Raw genomic sequence first — 17,353 nt, 5'->3', positions numbered from 1 at the left:
TCGTCATGGTTAGTACGGGCTTAGCACAGTAAGGGCGTTTTTATTTTGACTGCATTGCTGCACTTTTCGAAGCAGTATTGATGAGACGTACAGTTTGTATTTGCCTACCGATTCTGCTGCTGAAGTCTTCGTGGTACTTGGTATGTCTGTAGGGTAGAGGCAAGCTTCAAATTCCTATTTTTCCTCTAAATAATGAAGAGGAGTGCCCATTTTAAACTGTTTCCTATTTGCCTTAGTGTGTCTTTTGTCATGTTTTATCTGTACCAGTAAAAAGCACATCATGAATAAGTGCATTATAAAGTAAACCACTGTAATCAAAGGGGAATGTAGACTTTTGTGTAGCTTTATGTGCATCCTTTATTAAAGGTGTTTCATGTATTAAAAATACCCTGCAGGTGTCATTGTCTTGATGGGATGAGGTATTTCCACAGCAAATTAACAGAAGACACTTATTGCTTTCCACAGACACTTAAAGGACAATAGCACCATTTTTGACATTATTATCATGTATGGCTTATATGTCTTGTCTTGATAGGAGGACTTTAGACCGATGTTCAATTTGATAAATTATTAAGTGATTTCGTATCCATTTTTCATGCTGCATGTGTTGCAGCACACAAAAGAAACTAGTAGTGACACTGCTGAGGCTAACATGAGTCTTGCATCAAATTTAGTGATTTTTAAGGCTTTTTGAGTTGTACTTTTCATAAACACTTTTGGCCTTGTGCCTGTGTTCAGTCAGCACACACTGTGTCCTAAATAACTCAATGGAAAACACACTAGACATTGTCCAAAGTAACAAGACTATACTCTCCGTTTTTACCTCCCAAATGAGCATGTTTAGTTTACAATCTCCCAAAACTAATCCGTTTGTATGGTGATTCTGTTGAAAAGAAACCATGTTAAGGTTGTGCATGGGAGCATCACATTTAGGAGGGTTGGTGAATGGAGGAATATGTTTTCCGGTAAACTCTGTCCAATAAATATTCATTTGTCTTTTAGTTATAAACATGCACTATATTATTTAGAAATGAGCCTTTAATATTCCACCTCTAATAAAAGTTAACATAGGATGCATGTTAAGATTCAACTGCATAAATTAGTAGGATAAATTTGGGAAATGTTTTTAGGCAGTGTAGCTGGCAGTTTTCACATCATTTGGACCAACAGGATAATGTTTTTTACACCTTTGGTCCCTGTAGCACATCTACATAGATTTTTGTCCCATTTGCCAATCACCATCCCTACTGACAGCAATATTGCCTACAAGTGTCCATATATCATCACCTTGATTCTTGAATGAATTGTCAAATGATTTGTTCTGGTAGGATAATGCTTATATACTATATATTTGACTACTAAAACATGAAGCAGTTAAACATGTTGAAGAATTTGTATGTCTTTCTCATCCTTAAACAAACAAACAAACAAAAAATTACGAGTGGCAATACAGTGTATTTCACTAGGCAACATACTGTATTCATTAGGGTGTGTGACACATTCTCCAGATCGTTGTTGTTTTCTGTTGACAAAAAAAATGAAAAGTAGTAGGAGGCAAATTTACCGCCTTCAAACTCATCCTGCCTCAAACCCTGGAGCCTCGTCATGACTCAACAGGTTCATATAGACTACAGTAAAAGCCAGAGTTATTGATTATTTCCTGGGACAAATTTAGCTGCCTGCAGCCCAAACACACACACACACAACACCTGTGCCGCCGTACGCGGTGACGACGGCAGCAGAGCCTAGCGTCGTGCGTAACGTTTCATTGAGAAGAAGAGGGAAAGATGGCGTCCTCAAACAATCCTCGCAAATTTAGCGAAAAAATCGCTTTGCATAATCAGAAACAGGCAGAAGAGACGGCTGCCTTTGAAGAAGTGATGAAAGACTTAAATATTACCAGAGCTGCACGGGTAAGACCTTCACATCCCCGCTGTTTAAATTTCCTAGCATCGCTGTTTAGCTAGCGAACGTTACGGAGCATTATTGCTAATCTTGACTAGGTAACGTTAACGTCGTTAGCTGCAGCAGTGAAACACCTTCAAATGACAACTTGTTTTCAGACAGCTGGTAGAAAACAGATACTGAAGTTGTTTAATCGTGATGTGCAGGTGTAGCGCGCTAGTCGTGCACAGCGTTAACCAGCTGGTCCCAAACTAGTTAACGTTAGCTAGCTTGCTGCTGGAGCTGTGAATAATTGGCACCTGTGCTCCATCCGTATGTGTGGCTGGTTTCAGCAGCGTGTTTACTGACATTTTCATGAGGCCAACTAACAGTCTGACACAGCTGTGCTAGGTAGCTGCTAGGAACTAAACCGGAGCAACACAGGGGTTCCAGACATGGCAAACACTAGCTAGCTAATGTAATGTCTACTGTGATTTTCTAATAACCATCCACTACGTAACGTTAGCTCGGTAGCCAGTTAGCATTCAGCAGCACATCAACATCAGCATCATTTGTGTCTTGGGAAAATAAAACCAGCGCAAAACAATCCCAGTGCCGCTGTTTTACTTGCGGGGGTCTGCACCAGAAGTGTCTGACTTTGCCACGTTAGATAACGTTACTGTAACGTCGGGTTAAGCAGGGTGTTGAAGGATGCTCTGCTGTCAGTCACAACACTGGACACGCGGGGCAACTTTTGGGCAACAGCGGCGAGGAGTTGCCGCAGCACAGTTGCTTTAATCACATAAGAAGGACCACCTTGTTGCCAGGAAACATTTGGACTGATTCTTGGCCGTGTGGTTCAGGTTGTTGCCTGTTGCTGGGAGCGTTGCCCATCTACTGTATATTCCTTGATGTAAAAAAAAAAAAAAAATCAGACGTGTATTTTGCCAGTTATTGCATAAAAGTTAATTAGAAGTAGTGAGTTGTTTGGTCTGCCAGATTTCTTTGTCTTGCCATTCAAACATCCATCCATTGCATTCGTTCAGAACCTCATTCACGCTGCAAGTCATTGTTGGTAGAAAGAGGACTCTCATCACATGTAGTGTTTTTTTGATAGCATGCATGGTTATTTTTTGTGACAGATGTTTGTTTAGGACAGCAGACATGTGGCTAACAGCCAGTGTGCTACATGTAAAATCTGACTGTAAACCTGATTGCTCCCAGTTGTCAGGTGTCACTCACATCTGCTGAAGATTTATTTGCTGTCAGGGATGTTGTCTGCCTTTTTGATTGTTCATGAAACAGCCACACCCACCCATATCATCACTTGTCATCTGTCAGTTAATACATTCATTTTTCATTGTAACACTGTGAACTGACAGGCCTCATTCATTTTTAGCATCACTTTTTCATGTATCAGATCAATCATTCACTCATGCTTTCATGCAATTTTACTTTGCACAGTTGCAGTTACAGAAGACCCAGTATTTGCAACTAGGGCAGAATCGTGGACAGTACTATGGAGGCTCACTGCCCAATGTCAATCAGATTGGAAATGGCAACATTGACCTGCCTTTTCAGGTGAGCCCTTAGCTTCTCTCAGCCGGTGAATCGTTGTTTTATTCTCGACCAGTGGAACTTTGTCAGCTGTTGGCGATCATCTCAGACATATATAGGCTACAGTTTTCTTTCGTATTGGTGAATAATTGGCCTAAACATTAGAATGACTAATTTAGGAAAGTAGGCTTACCTCAGTGAACGATGGCAGTAACCTGTTTAGAAATGACCTGCTGGTCACAGCTGTACAGGCTTACTAAGGTTTATCATGGTCCAGGAGCAAAAGGAAGCCAGAACTGTAGGCTATACACGGCATACCAATTCTACCCTGAAATGTGAATTTGGATCCTAAATTTAAAAATATATCATTGCTTGTCATGGCTTTCCATCTTTAAATACATTTGCCAACTCGAGCATCAGTATGGGGGCCCATAGCTTGACTCATTTTGAAATGAACACATTTGCACCATTGATACCAAGACATTTTGGGTGTAATTTTGCTGCGCAAGTAAGCTGGTTTGCTCACCTCATTGACTTGGTGTGTTCACTTCAGAACTCGGTGCTGGATACCAGTCGGACAACCAGGCACCACGGGCTGGTGGAGCGTGTTTACCGCGACCGCAACCGCATCACCTCTCCCCACCGCCGGCCGCTATCGGTCGACAAACATGGACGCCAGATATCCTTCTTCTGAAAGACACAGTGTTGAGGATATGCTAACTCTGGTTCTCGATCCTGGTCCTCGAGTTCCACAGCCCTGCTGGTTTTCTATTTTACCTGGTAGTTGATTACATTCACCTGCTGTCCCAGGACTCATTCAGCCCCTGATTACACCAGGTGAAGGTAATTAACTAGCTGGTAGGACAGAAAACCAGCAGGACTCTGCTGCTCGAGGACCACTGCGCTAACTTTATCGCAGATGTGTTTGCCTAGATTATTTGGATTGTATTTGACAGTGTTTCTCTTTAAAGTTTATTCCACCGTTACAATAGAATAACAGTCTGAAAGAAGTGTTTTTTAAAAGTAATTAGATCAAAATAACATTTGTTTGTGGTCGTCTGTTGTTATGTGGTATCTCCTCAGCCAAGGAACATAAAAATATGAATAGCACCGATCCATATCTCATCCTCACAACATTATTACCCTTAACTGAGATTCACATTGACAGCTGTCCCTACGGCTCGGTTTACCTCTCCCCCCCGCCGGACACCAGCTGGAGAAGGTAAGCCATCTCCTCTTGTCCAGTTGCCAAAATGAAAACTAGGCTACAACATGGGTACAATTCAATTTCAAAAATAGAATTTACATGACACTCCGCAGCCTTGCAGCTGTAAAATGTCCAAACTCAACCGCCACAAAAAAGGCTGTACCGTGGCAAATAACAGCCTGTAGCGGAGTGTGATTTAATTCTTGACAGATATGATGCTGGAGAACAGGCACAAGGCCAGCATTTGGGGGGGGTGGCAGGGTTATTTTGCTGACGTCTCCTCTTTCTAACACGCACAGGACAAATTCAGACTCGGCCTTACACCAGAGCACCATGAATCCTAAGCCCCAGGAGGTGTTTGCAGGGGGATCACAGGAGCTCCAGCCTAAACGAGGTAATGGGAGATCCGGTTACATAGACACAGAGTGGCCTTTATTTATTCATGCACAATGTCCTCATGCGAGCGGCAAGCCTTAAATGCCATAAAGGGCTTGGTGTCACAAAGAAAGTTGCGCTCTGGGTTCGAAAATCTAGATCTACACTCTTTGTGAAATATTTATGTGCTAAGTGGATACTGATGGCTGGCAGAGAACTGGTTGACAGGCTCCAGGCAGCTAACCCGTCCCACGGGGGCTCGTCTCCGAATGAACCTTACTCAAGATAACTCAGAAAGGAGGATCAATAATTCACTGATTACCCATGGATTATGTCTGTTAATGCCCGAGGCTGTGATGTAATCAAACTAAGAATGGGTAGCATCCACTCTGTCTGTCTGGTCACCTTGCTATTTTTAGGCCCGGTTGAATCTAGCACACAGAACTATACTCTGCTTGGCTGGCTGGGATATTGATGACTCATTTCCTCAACCAGTTTGATGAATTGTTATGTATTTTGTCACGGCAAGCAACTGTCTCTTGCTGTTTCACTAATTAGTACTGCTGCTAACAGTGCCTGGGACGGAGGATTCTGAGTCAAACGCAGACAAGGACGCGCAGAAACAGATGTGGGATGACAAGAAGGTACCGACGGGAAAGGGAAGGGCTACAAGGCGAACACGTGTTACTATACATGTCTGCCACTGGAGAAGGTTGGCTCATTATTGTGTTTTCTCCTCAGGATGATTCATCAAAGCCCAAGGCGTGTGACGTCCCTGGAATCAAGTGAGTAGATTTAGTGTATCTGTTTGTTTTGTTAGTTCTGCTGGACGGAGCATCCTCTCACTCACACACCCTGCCATCTATTTTAACAAGAGACAGTTGTGTTTTTTCCACTGCACAAATTCATACTGTATCCACGCTGATACAGGATGGTGTGATTTTTTTTTTTTACATGTTGTGTCGATAGTTTGGTCTAGTACAGGTACATTAGAAGTGTGTTGGAAAGGCAGCTAAACATGTGATGGCATTATGTGATGCACATTTCAGTGAAAAACCAAATGCTGCTGATTAAGGTTCGACTGATGTATCGTGCCAGTATCGGCTTTTTTTATTAAATGTCGGATATTGTCCAGTCATGTCCACCTCTGATCTGATGGAGGTTCCTCCTGCCACAGCTACAGAAAAACAGTCCGGAAAAACTGACATGAAATTTTATCTTTTTTGCATGCTTTGTTTATTCACGTAATTGTTCAGTATTGTTTTTTGTAGATTGATTTTTCATTTTATAGTCAGTAATGTCTCCCAGAGTTTCTCTACCATTGAATAGATGTGGTGGGTCACTCTGCCTTAAAGAGCTGCTGACACTAAAATAATTTCATCAGTCTGGTTTCAGTGGAGAGTTTTAGTGTCCCATGATGCTCTGAATGCTGTTTCAGAGCATTTTCCACCCTGATGGACTGAATACTTGATATTGAATAAATGGTCAAATTTAAAGATGATGAATATCAGCACAAAATAACATCTATCAGCGGCTTCAGTCTAAAAGTATTAGTATCCGTGTCAGCCTTCAGAAACTCTAACCCTAACCTATCTGTATCGTACCCATAGTTTGCCCAGTAGCGGTATGGCACAATACAAACTCAGTAGTAGGGTAAAAAGGTAAAAACTTTTCTCATGTTTTGATTCAACTTTTGTCTTCTAGTATATTCCCATCACCAGACCAGGAAGTGAACCCGTCGGTGCTCCCGGCCGCGCACAACACCGGCGGCTCGCTGCCCGACCTGACCAACATCCAGTTCCCTCCGCCGCTCTCCACCCCTCTGGACCCCGAGGACACCGTGGCCTTCCCCGCCCTCAGCTCGTCCAACAGCACCGGCAGCCTGACCACCAACCTCACCCACCTGGGCATCAGCGCCGCCAGCCATGGTAACAACCACCGTGTAAAAAGCAGAGATGTGTACACACATCCAATGTTGGTGTGGAGTGTGGATCAGCAGGAAAACTGATAAAACTTGTAAGCTACTGGCTGCCTTCTCACCCTTTAGTATGACGACAACGCCAGTGTACTGACGACGAAGGTTTCCTTCTGAGTTCATGGTGGGTCTGTTTCAACAGCGTCATTCAGTCACTGCCTGTCAGTGGAGTTAGGATTTTAGTGCTTTTTTTTAGTTTTTTTAGTGAAAAACCCTGAGCACCAAGCAAGATCAAGGTCTTAGTCACATTTACATCATTATGCAATCAAGCTAAATCTTGGATAGACATACAGTAAGTATCCATAAGTTTAGACTGCACATCCATAAGTTTGGACTGCACAATTAATCGTGTGAAATTGTGTATTATGATTTTTAAGTTCCACAATTGATAATCATAGAATATCATCAATGTTGATTTCATTTAGAATGGCCACTGTAGTTGAAAATGGTCAAAATGTTGATAGAAGATGCATAGAGTGCAATAAAATAGTAGATGGTGAAATAATAATAACTTTATATAGAACCTTTCTGAACAAGATTTACAAGAGTGCTTCATGTTGAAATAAAAAAATATATATATTCAGAACAAGAAGTAAAATGTTAAGTATAATACTGAATTAAAACACAACAGTAAGATAAAACAGCAGGAAGAAGTAAAAGTAATTATAGAAACGCCAGAGTAACCGAACAAAAAACTGTATGTAACATTTGTATCAAACTGATTTAAAACACAACAGTAAGATTTTAAAAAAGCAATTATAATAATTACAATTATAAAGTAATCAGTTTTATCATTTTATCCATAATCTAGCAGCCCTAAGCTAGCTCATGTTATCTTAAAATCTCTGAAGACACAACTGAAAACTTGAGTGCAACTTGCTGTTGTGTTGTTTTGTTTGTTGAGAAGCTAATATTGAGTTTTGCCGAGTCGGCCTTAAGTTCTTGCCTTAAATGGAGTCAGTAGTTCAGGTGTTCCCTTGGTTATAGCTGACTGTTGCTATGTTTGTTTTGCCTTTTCATTTTACAGCATTTTTAAAAAGTGCAATGCAGACAAAGTTATTAGTGTTTTCTTTCCTTCCCAGGGATCCCCACCTCCTCCCAGCCCACCATGACAGTAACAGCGCAGCGCCGGCAGCCGTCTGTGGTGCCGCTCACCCTCAGCGCCGACCTTCACCTCCAGCAGTCCCCGCAGCAGCTCTCCCCCACCCTGACCTCACCCGTCAACATCACCCAGGTGAGGCTCCGCTGCCAGAGAGCTGAGATCCAGAGGGGGGGGGGGACTCGAGTCACATGACTGGACTCGAGTCACATGACTTGGACTCGAGTCAGACTTGAGTCACAATTGCTTGAGACTTGACTTGATGCATGAAGAGAAGACTTGAGACTTGACTTGACTTGGGTTCTGGTGACTTGGGACTTGACTCTGACTTGTACTTTGATGACTTGAAAAGGTTTCTAAAGTCTTGACTTGAGATCTTGTGTTTGTGTAAATGACTTAGATTGAAAGTGATGAGATTTGTTCCAGCGGACGACTGAATTTAAATTCTGTTTTCTGAATTTGTATGGAATGATTGAATTTATTGAAGTTGAAACTGATTATAGAAATCAAACTCATGATGCTCTTACCAAGTCTTTATCCTATTAAAACCATATTGCATTGAAAAGTCCTAGATATTTAGTTTTCTTTAAGATATTAAATTGATACTGGACTCTCGATTTGTTCTGACTTGACTTGCTGTTCTACATTTAGACTTGAGACTCAAGCAAAGTTGACTTGGTCACACCTCTGATGGCACATGATTGATTTCCATTTGAACTCAATCTGCTTTATTGAAGCGACTGCAGGCGTTGACCAGGCAGTTGGGTCCTTCCTCTCAGGCAGGACTTGACTTGACTTAGTGTTGTACATTTAGACTTGGGACTTGACTTGAGACTTGTGCCACCACGGGACTGTACAGAACCTGTGTGTCTCTCCCCAGGCGGTGCCGATGGAGGCGCTGACCCTGGAGCAGCAGCTCTCTCAGTACCCGCTGTTCAACCAGCTGACGGCTCAGGCCCAGGCTCAGCTGCTCAGCGACCTGCAGAAGCAGCAGCAGGCTCTGCCTCAGGGCATCCGGCTCATCACCTTGCCCACCGCCGCCACCACCGGCACCGCCACCGCCACCAACCCCTCCCCCGACAGCCAGAACCAGACCACCGCCGGCATCAACATCAGCTCGGTAAGGCGACGAGAAGCCGGGTCAAAAACTGAAGGGGGGGGGGGCGGGGAAGGAAAAAGAAGGAGATTACGAATGATCTGACGAAATGGCTGGGCCCATTTTGCTTAAACTTAAGTTGTTATTCATTTATTTTTTCCCCATGTGCACTGCGTAAATTCCTCCATAGGTTCTTAGACTATCCAGTATGCAGCCTAATGACTTCACCTGTCCTTTTTATGACTGACTTAATTACTAGAAATATGTCTTTGATGGCTGCCAGGAAATTATTTCATATATATACATAAGGTTTAAAAGTCCAACACTCTTCAAACATAGGTGTGTAGGAACATATCAATTCAACCAGCATGGAGAGAATCCGCACACTGCTTAACAAGTGGGGAAAAAAGTCCTTCTCAATGAGGTTTCCAACAATATATTATATTTTATTGCATGGTGCTGATAACAAAGTAAAGTGGAAGATGTGATCGAAAGGTTTGACACAGTTTTGTCTATTTATTTTGTTATGAGCATCATGTAATAAAATATATTTTTGGAAACCTCCAGTGAGAAGGACTTTTTTCCTCTTGTTAAGCTGTGTGCAGATTCTCTCCATGCTGGTTGAAAGGAAATTATTTCAGTCATGAAAATTATTTTGGCTGCCATGTTTTTTTTTTTGTTGCCTTCAAAACAAAGGATTTCATTAGTCTGTGTGATGTTAATTATTCGGATAAGGAAGATCTTTGTAGGTCCTGTAAGGTGAAGGCTCTAAACATTTGGCACCAGGAGTTTTACTGAGCATCTTCTAACCTTTTGTTTGGGTTATTAAGACATTTTGAGATGTAGTCGGTCCAAGGTGCAGATTGTTAAAGCAAAAATTGTCAGACATGAGCCTCAAAACTGACATTCAAGGATGGGACCATGGCAGATTTTGTTTTGTCCACCTTCCAAAAAACACCAGTTTTACACATTTGCTATTTTGCCATTCAACTAGATTTTTAGAAGAGAACAGGACCGCCAGATAAACTGATCAGCCACAGCCAGAGTTTTCCCACATTTTGTTTGGTAACTAGTGTTAATTTCCCACCCTTAACCTTGGACATACTTCACATGACTAGTAATAATAACAACAATAATGCATTTTATTTGTACTGCACTTTCATTCACTGTGAATCTCAAAGTGCTACAGAGTTAAAAACAAAGAAAGTAATCACTAAACGAAAGTTAACATGAAAAAAAAGGTAAGGAATAAAAAGGTTTTTAGGCCTGTCTTCAGGTAGTAGTAGACCCTTGGCCCATCTCACATCCCTTCCTATGAGATCTGTGTGTGACTGTCATGGAGCTCGGTGCTAGCTAACCCTCTTCCCTCCAACAGTACCGCAATCAGACTGGCTCACCAGCCAATCAGTCTCCAACCTCCCCAGTCTCCAATCAAGGCTTCTCCCCCGGCGGCTCGCCTCAAGTAAGGGCCCACCCACCGAGCTAGCTGCTTTCCGGGGAAGGGCTTTGCGTCTGGGGAAAAGCTAATTCTAGATCAGTCAGACTGCTTCTCATTCTTTTATCGGCAGTTAACCATTCATGGTGTCAACGGCTGCATAACCCATTTCCTCTTCACCGCTGTCACTGTTCACTGTGTGCATGATAACATGGCGGGAGTTCGGGGATGGAGGCCCTTAGCGTTTGTTGCTCTAAAAAAGATCTTCATCTTTTGAGCTTGCAAAATTCAAGTCTCCTCAGTACTTGCTACACCTTCATGAAACAAAAGCTCTCATTTGTTTGAGTTGCAGTATGATTACGAGAGCTGTGACGTTGTTTTCCCTGGTTTTGTTGGGTACACGACAGAAAATACAGCAATAACATCCGAGAGGGCGTTTTTTACTCTGATGATGGTGATGCAGTAGGTACGAGGCACAGCCAAGCTTTAATTCAGTTCTTTAAGCAACTGGCGTGCTGTCTGAGGAGTTTCTTCAAAATAATATATTTGCATAATGATGAAAAAGGAGAAAACAAGATATCTTACTACTATCTTACCACCAGAGTTTGTATAGCAACCAATGAAGCATGGCTACCTGTACTTTATGGAAATTGTCAGCACAGTTGGAACATTTCTTAGAAGAGAAACGTAGTAGAAGTAGAAACGACCTGTTGTATATTCCTTGTATAATAGTCTGAGTATCGAGTCGGACATCATAGTCACATTTGCTGGGTTATAGCGAGTCAAGTGCTTTCTAGCAGCTAGCTGGCAGTTTGTATCTGCTGTTCACTTGCACACAGTCACAAAGATATCACTCCTTCTGTTGGGGAAAAGTCATCAAATACTCAAACCTTTATCCCAGCTTCAGTAAAAGGTGTATCAAGAGGAAAGGCAAATACAGCTGTTTGTGTGATTGTTTTTTTAATAGTAAATAATACATTTATTTGTATCACGCTTTTCAAAGACGCCTCACAGCAAAAGAAAATGTCAAAAAAAGGATTGCATTAAGTTGAAAGCAGTGTAGAAACAATAAGAGCCAGGAGATAAAAAAAAAATCAACCAAACAAATATTTAAAATAGCAAACTTAAAGAATGGAGGAGAACAAGGGAGAAAATTATATATTAAAGGCTATTGTGAACACATGAGTTTTGAGAGCTTTTTTCAAAGGTGGATCGTAAAGGAAAGTCTCTGATATGTAGATGATTATGCAGATGATTGCCATTATTAAATTAATCAATCTCATAAGACATGCCCCGAGCCACCTTTTAGCTTTAAAAAGTCTAGAATTGAAAAGGAACCAGAAGCCTCAGGTGTAAGCGCCACAAAAACACAAATATAAACCCCAGTGAAGCCTGGGCTTGCATGTTGGCCCGTGATTAGCACTAATTTCCCTCATTAAATCCTCGGGCGCCTCCTTGTGTAAGAAGTTAATGTCCAAAACGGTTTGGCCAAACAGGGACTCCACCGCTAAGAGAAAGCATATCAAACAGTGTTGAATCTTCATGTTCAGTGGTGCTTTCCTCATTGCAAGTGTATTTTAACAAGTCGATTTGTGTTTGTGCCGTCATGAAAACCATTTGCTTTGGTCAATGCTCAGTCTGACCGCTCTTTGACTTTGCGTCCAGCTTGTGTTTTCTGTCATTGCATCGCTGCAGCGTCTGCTTGTGGGACCGGACAACTCGCCTCCTCGCTACTTCTTCTGTTTCAGTGTTTTTCATTTCAGATGCTGTCGTGACAGTTTGTGTTAATTTAGAACATTTTATGGCTCAATTGTTTTTCTTGCAGCACATCCCTGTGGTGGGCAGCATATTCGGCGACTCCTTCTACGATCAGCAGTTGGCATCAAGACAGACCAACGCTCTCTCTCACCAGGTGACGCAAGCCGCACAAACGATAAGCAACAATCACAAAAATATGTTTTCTTTTAGTAATGGCACCTGACTCTCCGCTCTCCGCCCGTTTCCTCCCGTCCAGCTGGAGCAGTTCAACATGATCGAGAACCCCATCAGCTCCACCAGCCTTTACAACCAGTGCTCCACCCTCAACTACACACAGGCGGCCATGATGGGCCTTACTGGGAGCAGCCTGCAAGACTCTCAGCAGCTCGGCTACAGTAGCCATGGCAACATCCCCAACATCATCCTCACAGGTACCAGCAGCTCCAGTCCACCGGATACTTTCATCTTATTTCACTTAAGCGGCATTACATTTTATATTTTAAGCGTTGAGCTTAAATCCTTATCCAGATTGACTGAGCAGGTGGGGGTTCGGGGGCTTTTTGCCTTTATTATGATAGTTTACAGTAGAGATAGACAGGATCAGCTGAGAGAGAGAGGTGGGGGGGAAGGCACGCGACTAAGGTCCTGGGCCGGGTTCGAACCCAGGACGTCACGGTTACATGGTACGCGCCTTAAAGGCTACTAAAAAGAAAAAATGATGACCAAGACAAAAAAATGTATCCTTTGTATAAGTGAGCAAGTTTTAAATTAAAACTCTGAATCTGCTTTTGTCTCTCAGTACCTGGTTCTATGCATGAAATACTGAAATACCATTGAAAACAGGTAGGGTGATATAAAATATATGTGCTTGTCTCAGCCAGTAAAAATTATTGTTGGCAGATTAATTTATCTTGTTGACCAGCCACTCGTAAGTGAGCCAGAAAGTTAAGTTCGGACACTGGTTGCAGCTCTATTTAACTGCATGTTTGAACCTGTATAAAGAAGTTGACAGAGTCTGACTCTGATGTCACATCCAGTCACAGGTGAATCTCCGCCCAGCCTGTCCAAAGAGCTGACCAACTCGCTGGCGGGCGTCGGTGACGTCAGCTTCGACGCAGACTCTCAGTTCCCGCTGGACGAGCTGAAGATTGACCCGCTCACCCTGGACGGGCTGCACATGCTGAACGACCCCGACATGGTGCTCACCGACCCCGCCACCGAGGACACCTTCAGGATGGACAGGCTGTGAGGGGTGGGGGGGTGGGGGGCGCTGACCGTGGCCAAGAAAAACAAGAAGTTATATTCAAAAAAAAAAAAAACGCTCTTAACTCGGGAATGGAGAGAAACAAAGGGCGGGGCGAAACCTCTCCCTCGTTGCATGGCCGTCCAGCTGTCCGACCTCGCCCTCGACTCCGTGAAGCCCTTGGAAACGAAGCGCCGCCAAAAGACAACGGGGACAAGAGACTTCCAGCGGCTTGCCGGGGAACGGCCTCGCTGTCGTTTTGAATGAGATCGGTCGCTCAGCGCTTTCGCTAGCCTGCTGTGTTTACAGTGTAACATTACATGCCACATATATTCCAACGACGCACATTTGACTATTTATTTATTTTTTTCTTTTCATATCCACTTTAAAATTTCCTTTTTATTTATATTTGCTCGTAGCAGGAAGCTGCTAGGACAGTGGGCTAAACCGTTCCCATTATGAATGCTGTGTTTAAAAAAAAAAAAAAAAAAAAGAAAAAAGTCCAAATCACCGCAGCCGAGTCGCTTCTACCCTGCAGTCAGATGAATCGGTTTTCCCATCATGCCATACCGGCTTTCTATTTCACACTCAAAGCTTTATTTTTGACAACCAAATGTTGATATTTTCATCATGTACTGTATGTTTTGATGCTTTATGTATTTATACGTTTTATTTATCTATTTATTTGGTTGAAGATTTTATATTCCATTTCATAATTTAAGTTTGATGCCAAAATGCTCTCTGTAGTCATAGTGTGAAATTGCACTGATGTAATTTGTGTCTATTTATTAATTACTGACATATTTATATATGTGTTTGTTAAGCTACTTGGTTAATGAAGGAGTGCAAAACCTCCCCATAGTTGCTCTTAGGCGTTCAATGTGCCATTCTCCGATGTAGGACTTGGTAGATGTTGCCGTGTTGCAGCCCGGTACAAACCGTCAAAATCCACAGATATTAGCTTTTAGCACCAGTCCAGAAAATGCTATGTGCTCCAGAAATGGGTTGGTTGTACGCCACTTTAATTCACTTTTTCTGAGAAAATCATCAGGTATTTCTATTTACCTAGCGAAGCAAGAAAAAAAAAATCCAAATTTCCTCTTCTGCCAGTGAAAAGCCAATATATCCAGACTGACCCTTCTTTTCAAGGAAGGCAGCTGGCTATTTTTAAACCAGAGAACACTAAAATCTTAAATCTTTTCAAGTCGTCACTGTGAAATCACCTGATTTTGCCTTACATGAGTATTCTACTGTTCTACTTTAGTGTCTAATGTGACAATGTATTTTCGTAACTTATCGTAACATTTCCTTGTATTTGAAAGGAACTTAACTTTTGGTCAGTGATATTTGTGGTTCTGTAGTGTAAGGTTTGACAAATCAATGTACTGTATTTTGTACCGGTACAGTTTATAGCCAAATTATTGATGTTTTATAAGCAGGGGGAAAAAAAAAATCTCCAAATGTCGGGTTCAGAGTATTTGAGAAGGGAGTGCAAATATGGGGAGGCTTTTTGCTCCTGGTCAGGGAAGCTCTAACAAAAACGCGATTGAAAAGATTTTTTTGACCTTTGCCACAGGGGGCTGAGTATCAAAAATCCAAAACGTTCAGTACCTTACAGAGTATAGGTATTGATAATCGATTTTTAGGTATTGAACGGCGTCGACGCTTCAGAACGTTGGTTTCATACGAGGGGAACTCAAATTTTCTTCTAGTTTATGGATATTTTTATTGTGGGAAATTATGTGCAATCTGATTCCATTGTTGGAAAATAATTTACTCTTTAACATTAAAAGGAAGGTATCAGTGAGGGGAAAAAGTTTCATTTTTAAAATCAGTACTGAGAAATGTCCATCAATACTCAGCCCTGATTGCTACAGACTATTCTCCAAATTTCTATATACAAAGTTTTTATATTTTCAAAGTATTGCTGACTGTTGTATTGACGGCATCAGCAGCCGCCCCCCCCCCTTCCATTCCATGTTGTAAACAGCGAAAACGGTCACAAAAACTTTGCTGTTACACTATCAGGGATGTAGTAGAGTCTCAAATCGTTTACGCCACCTTTTTCAACGGTGATTAGTGTTTACACGTGTTTTACCTGCAAGATTTCTATCTCGATATCATCTCGCGTTACATCCACGACACAAATTCAATTCAAATTCAACTGTCATCTTAACAGTTTTGCCAAAACGTCGAGCAAATCGTGCGTTAAAGTCCGTAAAACCGACACGATGCGTAGTCACTTCAGATTTGGTCCAAAACAATCTGCCTTGGCCTTTTGTCAGAGTTTCCCTGGGACCTGTTCCTCGCTCTGTGGGATCATGTTTGGTATATTGTGATGTTCATGTACAGACGAATCATTTACTTAACCTGAAGCCCTGTTGGGAAGACTTCCCCAACAACGCCCGCCCCCCTGAAAAAGGAATCACGGTTGGTTTACTACAAAAACCTCTAAGAGTTCTCCAACGTTTTGAGTTTACATGTTCACCGTCTACTGTACACGTCCATCAAAGGTTTTGTTTGCCTTCAACAGATTTGTGATTCCTATGCAAATGAGATTTAAAAAAAAAAAAAAAAGTCTGACCCTTAAAGGAAAAATCCACCCTGGAATCCTCTGACACTGTTAAATATCATCAGTCTGTGACGTTCAACACATTCCAGGTTATTTTGTGATAAAAGTGTTGTAATTTACTTTTTTGGTGAACCCGCTTTCCCCTCAACCTGCCTCGTCTACTTCAGTCAGTTTATTTCCGACATTTCCCAGAATGCAGCTGAGCCCCTTAACTCTGTCTCCTGCTCCTGTGGGTGGAGAAACTGGTCTCTCTCCTCTTCTCCGATGGATTTCTCCCTGTATGATTGTTGAACGTCTCTCGGTGCAAAATGGCGGCTCTAGAAAGAAGCCCTCGCTCTTTGATTCTGAGGGACTGACACCAAAACCTGACGTTTACCGCTGAGGTTTTAGATCGCTGAAACATTTTCTGATATCAAACTCCAAGAAAAACACACCAAACAACAGAATGGGCCCCGAAATGCAAAGTACATCCTCAACAGATGTGTTTTAGGGTGGATTTTTCCTTTAAGTCACTGACACAAATGTATAGAATGCATTCTATAGATTATCATATAACTGTATCCAACTGTTTTTTTTTTTTACTCCTAAACGAGTATCTTGTTTGAGCCGGACTTCAGCGGCACACGGTTGTGGTTTGCTCTTCTCCTGTTCGTTTCCTCCTTCCTTTTCTTTGGTCACATGAAGAAGAAAAGTCATCCAGATTTTACCTTGTACATAACGCTATAGCTGAAACAAAATGCATGACTAAACGGACAGTCCAGACCTCTGAATGAAGGCCTTCTATAGCTCCGCAGGTTTGACTCGTGTAAGATAACGCTATCACCAAGTCTAAAAGGGGATGCATGTATGGGTTTCTCCTGTGCGACAATTAACTCGGTTTCTCGTTAAGTGACTCTGTTACCTCCATCTCTGCATAATGCTAATTCACGGATGATAAAAGAATGTATTTTGCGTGGCGTTGGTGTTCCTGGGTTTTCGCCTGTTTATGCCAAACGACCTGACGTTCTGAGTTTTTTTTTTTGGTGCGCCGGACTCGTCTCTCTCCGCTCCGCTCCGCAGTCGTCCCACCTCAGACTTGTTTGTTCCACTCTCTCTTCCTACTGTAGCATCTCATTGTAAACGGTCGTTTCCTCCCACCCCTCCTTCCCTCCC

General features: G+C 42.3%; 1 protein-coding gene across 1 annotated transcript; it reads left to right on the top strand.

Moving 5' to 3' along the window:
* Positions 1-1,787: 1,787 nt before the first annotated feature.
* crtc1b (CREB regulated transcription coactivator 1b) lies at positions 1,788-14,010 on the top strand. The gene is made up of 14 exons (XM_078285667.1): positions 1,788-1,913; positions 3,349-3,465; positions 3,995-4,120; positions 4,602-4,663; positions 4,948-5,042; positions 5,582-5,667; positions 5,765-5,808; positions 6,728-6,951; positions 8,081-8,232; positions 8,978-9,217; positions 10,569-10,655; positions 12,454-12,540; positions 12,643-12,817; positions 13,424-14,010. Exons 1-14 carry the CDS (start codon positions 1,788-1,790, stop codon positions 13,633-13,635), a joined length of 1,833 nt encoding a protein of 610 aa, XP_078141793.1. The 3' UTR covers positions 13,636-14,010.
* Positions 14,011-17,353: the final 3,343 nt, after the last annotated feature.

Source organism: Centroberyx gerrardi, chromosome 9 (assembly GCF_048128805.1).
Source record: "Centroberyx gerrardi isolate f3 chromosome 9, fCenGer3.hap1.cur.20231027, whole genome shotgun sequence".
Taxonomy (NCBI): domain Eukaryota; kingdom Metazoa; phylum Chordata; class Actinopteri; order Beryciformes; family Berycidae; genus Centroberyx; species Centroberyx gerrardi.
The sequence above is the reverse complement of the archived record's forward strand: the minus strand, read 5'-3'. Positions and strand labels throughout refer to the sequence as shown.

Coding starts and splice junctions, on each gene's coding strand:
- crtc1b (XM_078285667.1), top strand. CDS start 1,788: ATGGCGTCCTCAAACAATCCTCGCAAATTTAGCGAAAAAATCGCTTTG. Junction 8,233..8,977: donor CACCCGTCAACATCACCCAG/GTGAGGCTCCGC, acceptor GTCTCTCCCCAG/GCGGTGCCGATGGAGGCGCT. Junction 12,541..12,642: donor CCAACGCTCTCTCTCACCAG/GTGACGCAAGCC, acceptor CCTCCCGTCCAG/CTGGAGCAGTTCAACATGAT.